At 51.5% G+C, this 8660-nt stretch overlaps 1 protein-coding gene across 1 annotated transcript; it reads right to left on the bottom strand.

The window, feature by feature from the left end:
* Positions 1-2409: 2409 nt before the first annotated feature.
* On the bottom strand, positions 2410-8157 carry LOC138513770 (macrophage-expressed gene 1 protein-like). Its single transcript, XM_069628862.1, has 2 exons — positions 3332-8157; positions 2410-3241 (listed from the first exon to the last, which is right to left on the bottom strand). The coding sequence occupies exon 1, from the start codon at positions 7698-7700 to the stop codon at positions 5520-5522; it is 2181 nt and encodes a 726-aa protein (XP_069484963.1). The 5' UTR covers positions 7701-8157; the 3' UTR covers positions 2410-3241; positions 3332-5519.
* Between the last annotated feature and the right edge of the window lie 503 nt (positions 8158-8660).

Below are 8660 nucleotides of genomic sequence, written 5' to 3'. Positions count from 1 at the left end.
TGAAAATTGTTGTGTGATAATGGCACGAATTGTGAAAGGACAAGGGGCGGCACAGCGTGCATCTGAATGCATGTGTGGTTAACAGTAAGTTCGTTTGATGGCATATGAAGTTGACAGTGTGCGCTCGTGATGTGTTCAAATGTCGACTGTTCGGAGCTGAAGGAGTTAAGTCTTCTTCTTAACCGTGCGCCCTTTCTCGAAGGGTATCAAGCGCAAGAGGTGCTGCCCAGTTGCTGTATGGAGCTGCATTAAAGTAGTCACCTAGAAAGAACAACAAGACATAACTCCTACCTGCTCTCTCACATAGCAACCTATGGCCGCTCTTCCTCTCCCCCACCTTCAGCACAGAGCCCTTGCTTGGCAGCCGCCCTTTAACTCTGCTTGCTCTGCCACTGAGCCCTTTACCTGAGCCCGTGTGCAATTCAAATGTGTCCTTGTGTTCAACGGATGTCTCAGTGCGCAGCATGTCCTTTAAATGTACCCCTCTGGAAGTGCTCCTTTTCCCTTTAATCGCAGAGCAGTTCCCATTGGTTTGCCCCTCTTAGGTAATTGGCCCTTTGGCTGTGCCTCATGCAGCATTGCCCCTTTAACTCTCCCCTCCTGCAGCATAGCCATTTGGCTGTCCCTCATGTAGCATTGCCCTTTTAACTCTTCCCTTAACCTGGCTTAGACTGCCCTCCTGGATGAAATACATTTGCATGTCGAGGCTAGATCAGTTCCACTGTAGCCTTGCCTCTAGAAGCAGTGTCCCATCTGCGTTCCCCCTGAGGTAGTGCCATTTCCATGTCTATCTTAGAGCATTGCCCTTTAACAGTCCCGCATTGGGCAATTCCCTTTTGAATGCCCCTCGAGGAGCAGTGGCATTTAACCACACCTCTGCCTAGGGCGTGGAATGTGGGTGTGTAGCCAGAGGGCACAGGAAATTATGGGGAGTGTGGAAGGGGCAGGACAGGTCTTGGGGGGGGGGGGCAGCGCCAGCAGGCGCTCAAAACAAAATCCCCTCCCCAGTTTTAGCAGCCCCCTGAGCTTTCCTCTCAGCAGGATCCAGTGCATTATGGCAGCTGAGATTTAAAGTACAAGGTGTCATGACACCTTGTACTTCAAAGAAAATGAGAATGGGGGAGTGGGGAGCAGGGAAAATTGAGAACACAGGGAGTGTGTGAAGGGAAGCAAAATTGCAATAGTGAAAGAGGTGGCAGCCGAAACCGGCCCCCTTTCACCAGGCTGCCTCACCAGGATATAGAATATGGCCGCAGGGAATGTTTGCCCCATAGGTGGAGGGGGCTGTGGCAGAAGGTTAGCCACTGTGGTCCCGCCCCGTACGGAGCAAGACCAAGTGGCGACTGGGAAAGATAACAACGGGGCGTTGTTGGCGAAGTCGTGGGCTTATGATGTGGCGGCAGAGGTCAGGGGGAGGCTGCCCTCAGTTCAAAAAGAGAGAACGCCAGCCAGAATGGCCACAGGGCCCACTTACACGGACCTGGGCCCTTGGACTACAAACAGTAACGCTGGCGCCAAGGGCATACCTCCCCCAGACCTTGTGGTGCTGACTTGTGGTCCCACCATGATGGGGGACATATGGGAACGGGTCCACCAAAGACCAGATACTGGTCCTCATAAATTGGGCTGGATACAGAAGTGTTGATCTGTAGTATGGTTATCAATCTGGCTGCCTGCACCCGTGGGGTAAACAGGTGCAAAGACACACCTATAATTCCGCACCTTGGACTGGAACATGTAAGGTGCATGTTAAACGTTTTATGTTCACATAGTATGATTTTGAAAATTCAGAACTCTAGTTATGGTTGATACGCTGTGATATTGCATGTGTGCAGGAAATGTAATGGTAACTGAGGCTGTCTCTACTTTATCAATAAACACATTTAAATAAAATTTAAAAAAGCATGCATCTGATTGTTTTATTTTTCTATATACTGTTGTAAATAATAAAGGCCTACAGCAAATAGTTTTTTGCATAACTATTGTCTCATGGTACTAATTTCAGGTGGTCACCAGTTGCCTTATGCTGCTACTCAGCCTATTAGGGCGCTCTTTCATCTATGCCCTTGCAGCACTACAGCTCCCTTCAGCTACCCCGCTCAGAGCAATGCTGCTGGACTGGTCCTCCTAAACCCTTGCCCCTTGGACTGCCCCCATGGCGCAGAGCTCTCTAACTCTTCCTTCTGGAGCAGTGTCGCCTTGAGCTGTTCCCCTCTGGCGGCCCCACCTCAGCAGTGCTCATTCCACTGTACCTCCTGGGTCATTCCACTGTACCTCCTGGGTCATTCTACTGTACCTCCCGGGTCATACCACTGTACCTCCTGGGTAAGCGCGCCTTCATACTGAAGTCTTTCAGAAGGTTATCCTTACATACAACAGAGCTTCTTCAAAAGTACAACAGCAGATCAATAAAGTAGCAAAACGATTTAATGAAATGGCCACCAGCACATGAAATCTCATTGAACAGACCCGAGCTCACAGTAGCCTCGGCTATCTCATGAAAAGTCTTCAAGTACAAATCATGATTGAAAACATTTGAAATGGATTTTGAAGAAAACGTTTTAAAACCTGTAAAAATGTACAAGATGACATAATGAATGTGTAAGAAATTGAAAAGTTGACCAATCAGCTAAATCAATAAAAAAAATGTTTTTAAAAAACAAGATGACATTAATGTTTGCTCCGGCAGCACATTTTCTAAACATTAGTGACAACTGCTCCAAAATCAGCAGAGCTGCCGTCCTACATAAAAGCAACTGTTGTGCCTGTCCTAAAATGGGGGGCCTGGCAACACGCTTTACAGAAAATCGTTTATATTGTAAAAAACAGAGCCATGATTTCAAAAGCAATGTCTTTCGTTTGGGTTCAGCAGTTCCCAGGATTGATCCGCCAGCTGGCTGTTCTGTTGGATAGTGGCTCTACGGCGTGGATGGGCCCTTTCACTGAGCCTCCTGGAAGTTCTGGAGCAGCGGGTGCCCTTTCACTATCCTTCCTGCAACAATGTGCTCTTAAGCGCTACCCTCTACACAAAGCAGTGTGTCCTTGAGCTAAAGCTTCTGGTGAAGTGTTGACAGTGTGCTTTTTCACTCTGCCTCTTGGATCAGCCCGAGCTTTCACTGTGCCTCCATGGCACTGAACTCTTTCACTGTGCCTCCTGGGGCATTGCGCTCTTTTGCTTTGCCTCCTGGGGCACTGTGCTCTTTCACTGTGCCTCCTGGGGCACTGCGCCCTTTCTCTGTGCCTCCTGGGGCATTGTGCTATTTCTCTGTGCCTCCTGGGGCACTGCGCCCTTTCTCTGTGCTTCCTGGGGCATTGTGCTATTTCTCTGTGCCTCCTGGGGCATTGTGCTATTTCTGTGCCTCCTGAGGCACTGGGCACTTTCGATGTGCCCATCGGGACACTGCACTCTTTCACTGTACCTCTAGGGGCACTTTTTCACTGTGTCTCCTAAATCAATGTTCCCTGCCAGTATCCATCTTCACTTCCTATGTGCCTCCTTGAGCAGTGTGCCCTTATCTTGGGGCTTTGCATCCTCTACCTGTACCTTCTCCACCAGTGCGCCCTGTCACGTCTGTGCAGCCCGGAAAAGCATATACCCCTTCAAATCTGGGCCTCTGTATAGTGAGCCATTTCTCACTGTCACTTGGCACATCATACCCTTTCACTGTGCCCCCTTGGAACAGGATTCCCTTTTATTCTGCCTCCTAATTTCACTATGCCTCCCATGGCAGCGTACACTTTCACTGTCTCCCCTCGAGAAGTGGCTCCTCGGCTGTATTGAGTGCACCCTTTAACTGTACCCCTGCACCAGTGTGCCCTTTAACTGTGCCACCTGAAGCAGGGTGCCCTTAACTGTGCCTCTTGAATCAGTGTGAGATGTATCTGTTCCCAGGGCCCCATTTAACTGTGTTTACCGGACCAATGCGCTCTTGAGCATTGCCTCCTGGTGCACAGGCCTTTCACTTTGCCTCCTGGATCACTGCGCTCGTGCGCTGCACCTGCTGCTGAAGTATACCCTTTGCATGTACCCAATGGACCCTTTGGCTGTCCCTTCTGGGTGATTGTGCTCTTGGGCAGGGCCTCCTGGAGTACTGTGCCCATTCTCGGTGACACCCAGACCACTGTTCCTTTGTGATGGCTGTGAACTGTTTCTGTTAGCTGTGCCAAGCACACCCCTAAGCTGTATGTCTGGGGCAGTGCACTGTGTAGTCCCCTTTGTCTGCACCTCGTTGAAGACCTTCTCCTTCAATGGTGAAGCCACTGCACCCCTGGCTGCTGTGCGCCTGGCCACTGCGCCCTTGTCCACTGCACCCCGGGCCACTCTGCCCCTAGCCACTGCACCCCTGACCACTGTGGCCCTGGCCACTATACCCCTGGCCCCTGCAGCTTCTTCATCATCGAGCGCCTTCTTTGGGGGTCCTCAAAGTTTATGCATTTCAAAAGATTTTAGAAAGCCTAATCGTTTGGCAAATAAGCTATTACATTACTCTAAATTGCCTTAAAAGGTATGGCATACGGTCGAAGCAATGCTAGGAAAACGCTATCGGGATTATAATGTATCATTTTGTTACAAATTAAAGGCTACACGTAACAATCAGGACAGGTGGCAGCCCCGTGGGCACTGGTGAGAACGAGCTGAGGCGTGAGAAGGGTGAGTGCACAAGACAGCCGAGAAGAAGTGCAGCAGGGAATTGCTGAATGTGCAGTCCGACCGTGTACTGGCATGGAGGCATGCAGTCTGTAAGGGATGAGAGAGAGAGAGAGAGCGAGACAGAGCGAGAGAGAGAGAGAGTGTGTGTGTGTGTGAGAGAGAGAGAGAGAGAGAGAGAGAGAGGGAGAGAGAGAGAGAGAGAGAGTGTGTGTGTGTGTGTGTGTGTGTGAGAGAGAGAGAGGGAGAGCGAGAGAGAGAGAGAGAGACAGAGTGAGAGAGAGAGAGAGAGAGAGAGAGAGAGAGAGAGAGAGCCTTGTGTTTGTCTACGGGTTGTGTGTGGTCTTTGTGGGTTTCGGCGTGTACTATGTGGTTTAAGCGTGTGGTCGAGTATTTGCACGGCAGTCAGTGCATGAGTGATATCTGTGTGGGAATGAGCGTTTGGGTGCAGAGTGTGGCAGAATGGGTGTGAGCACAGGCTGAGTGTCAAAGCGAGTACAGCGAGTTGTGTTCCTGTAAAATTGTGCATGGGACTATATCTGTGACACTAAATAGCTGATTAAGTCATCATCGCACTTAGGGTGTGTTCGTGTGCCCAGGTGGCAGAGAGTGTGTCCCCCTGCCTGCCCCTTGGCATCCACGTCTCTGCCATTCTCGGTTATTCCTCCTGCTATTTCCCCTTTTCTGCCCAGCCTCCCCAGGACCCGTTTCAAGTGCCATCAGTGTCCGATCGTCCTTGGGAAGTGAGCACTGTTTAAACATTCAGCAAAGCCTCACCTGCACAACATCTATATTTTGTATATAAAAGTCCAGAAAAACATGGGCATTCGCACTCCTTCGTTGCCCTCATCGGAGACACGAGTCCTGGTTCTTATGCAGTTGCAATAGTGACTGGGTCACCGCCTGCAGAGTTTTCTATGGCCCCGTAGCTCCCCTGATCTTCTATCAGACGTCTGGGCTGCACCTCCTTGAACCCCCTGCCCCGGAAGCGCCTGAAGCCATAGACCACTGCAATGATGGCCGCCGCCAGCACCACTGTCACTGCTATGGTGATCCCCGCCACAGCGCCGCCGCTGGGTCCGCTAGTGGAAGAGTTGGCGCTAAAGAGCAGCGACATCCTCTCTTCGTCCGTGGCATTAGCCAGCTTCCATGCCTTGGTGCCCTGCTGCCTCACCCAAGCCTTGTCCCCTCCTGCACGGATCAGGACTGTCTCGGTTACGTTAGAGTTGTAGGCTGGGGGGTCGATGAATGGGGGCAGTTTGACGGGAGGCAGGCGCTGGGCAAAGAGGGTGCCCGCCTTCAGGCAGTAGAGCACCTCGCACCCATCACTGATGTATGCTTTATGCTGGCTGTATCCTTTTGGGCACTTCATTGGGTAGTCTGTGGGGTTGTGGTAGAAAAAATCCTGCAGAACCCCTGGACTCTGCCCTGTCAGCAGGCCCGTCAATGGGTTTCCAGCCACACAACTGAAGAATCCCCCAAAGGGGACAGAAAACTCAAAGCCCATCTCATAGTCATCACTCACACACACCTTCAGGTTCTCGAACAGTGGCAGTGGGTAAAAATAGGAGGGACAGGCAGTGTTCCCCGTCAATGGGTTTGCCTCTCCTGCACTGTACACACCACCAAAAAGAAAGCCAGACCCCTGTGGCACTGGGGCCACAGCTGAGCACCAATAGGCATTGAACTCCACCTTACTGGTGTAGTAGTTGATGCTGCATTCAGTGTGGCAGCACTTCGCGACCAGCCAGCAACGGTGGCATTTATTGTAGCACTCGTTCTTTGGCTTGGTTACAGACCGCTGCTCACCATGCAGCAAAACCGGTGTGTAGTTTGGAGGGCAGGAAAAGTCCCCGCTCTTTGGGTTCTTGGTGCGGTATTGTTGGCAAAGCTCCTCTGTGTCCTCTCCAAATAATCCATGGCACTCCTGGTAAACACCCCCAAAGGTGAAGTTGGTGTTGGCACCCAGGCATGAGCCATCGTCTACATTGGCTTCAAAGTTGAAGTTGCGTGACTTTAGGTCCACGCAGCCAGGGTGGGTATTGACAGCATAATACAGGCGAATGGCATTCTCCACAGTGGCTGCCACCCTCTTCACTGTGGGCTCAGGCAGATCCGGCAGCATCTCGGCACTGATAAAGAATTGGAGAGGGAGGCCAAACTTGTCAATGGCCACTAGGCGGTTTGTGATACCATCTTGCCATTTTGGGAGGGTGATGCCTGGGTAGAAGGGAAGGCTTCCATGACTCTCAATCTTCGAAGACACCGTATTTTCCAGGTAGCTCTTGGCTACCTCGTCTTGGACTGTGGTACTTCCGCCGATGCCAGCGTTAATCTTGCCGAAGAAACTGGCAGAGGCCGAAGCAGTGATGGCCGCCTTTTGACTAGTATGCTCTTCCATGAAGACCTTGGATACCTGGTCCTCCTGCACCAAAGTGGCCCCAGCCTCCAGGCTAGTGAGCACATGCGTTCCGTAATTCAGCACCAGGAGCTCGGCCCTGTACTCTGCCTCGCGAGTCTGGTTGTTCTCCAAGTGGTTGCCAATGTCCACCAACTGGCTTTTGAAGTCTTGCTCAAATGCAAAATGGGGAGAAGTCTTCACAGAGTAAATGTGGTGGCGTATCTGCACCCGGCTAGTCATTGTCTGGTCAAAGACATTATGTATTTTGGTTTCCTGGTTGCTGGTGGAGAACTTGCCGTTGACCAGCGACAGGAAGGAAGCCTGGGCGTTGATGGAGCGCGAGGTGATGTCCGTGTAGTTAAGCCAGCTCTCGATCAGCTCCGAGTTGATCTCGATGTTGCTCTGTTTGCGCGGGATGACGTGAACGTCGTTGGGGATGAGGTACTCCCCGTCTTCAGTCGTGCGGCAGAACGAGTAGTTCATGCTCATGACGATTCCCATCTCCACGTTGCGCAGGTTGTCCCAGCCGCCGCCTGGCAGGACCTCCAGGACGTTCAAGCCGGTGGCTTTTTTGCACTCCAGGAAACCTACATTTTCTGAGATGGTAGGGACGACACTCAGAACGAGCACCGCCCACGTTAGAGCGGGCATTGTTGCCCAGTTATTGAACTGACACTGATTTGAGGGCTGCGAGCTGCACCGTGCCGAGTTGCCTTTGTTGTGACTGATGCTCTCGGTTCACAACCCTGGGCCTGAGTGGACGGGTCTCCTGCCTCTTATTATGCGCTCTCTCGGGATTCCTCTTCTGTAATCTTTCTCGCGCAACTCTGCTGCTCACTTGCACATTGAGGAAGTGCAAAGCCTTTAAAAGGGACAGAAGTGGGGGAATTACACAGGCAGAGCAGGCCGTGCCAATCAGATCGCTCGGGAGTCCAGGTGGAAATTCCAAAGGCTTGGGCGGGAGGGGCGGGCTGGGGCGCGAGGCGAGGCGGGTGACTGAGGGGGCAGATGACAAAAAACCGCACGGCCTGCCGTGTTTACAGCAGGCCCGGGAAAGCAAGTTCAGGCTCAGCCCTGGGAAACTCCGACACAAGAACGCAGATATGTTGCTTTCCACTCCAGGCTGCCTGGGACTGGGCCGAACTGTCAGCAGAGAAGAGGAACAAAGCCGCCGAGTGAGTCACTGCGGCTTGGACTGGAGGGGGAACCAAGTCTGTCCCGCCTAAGACTTCGCTGACTTGCGGAAAGGCCTTGGGCAACTGAAAGTCACCGCTCGTGACCCGCGTATTAAGCAATACAGAAATGAATCCGAAACTGCTAGGCAGGTGTGTTTTGCACGCAATGGCTGTTTATTTTATGTCTATTGGGCCTACTCCTAAGCGCTTTACAATCATCAATGAGTTGGTACAGTTTAACACCTGATGGCAAAAATACAACAGAAGACAGGAACGGCAGAAAAAGAACAAAGAAAAGCAAACAGAGGGGAAAATGCAGTTATGATCCAGCAAACCTGCACATTGCAGGAGAAAATAACCCCATCCCACCACACAATATGAAAAACACAGCATTGTGGGAGACAACGTCTAAAAATCTATAAAAAAAAAATAGGGC

Source organism: Ambystoma mexicanum, chromosome 12, assembly GCF_040938575.1.
Source record: "Ambystoma mexicanum isolate Mex_15411 chromosome 12, UKY_AmexF1_1, whole genome shotgun sequence".
Lineage (NCBI taxonomy): Eukaryota > Metazoa > Chordata > Amphibia > Caudata > Ambystomatidae > Ambystoma > Ambystoma mexicanum.
Note: the sequence above shows the minus strand (reverse complement) of the source record. Positions and strands in the feature narration are given on the sequence as shown.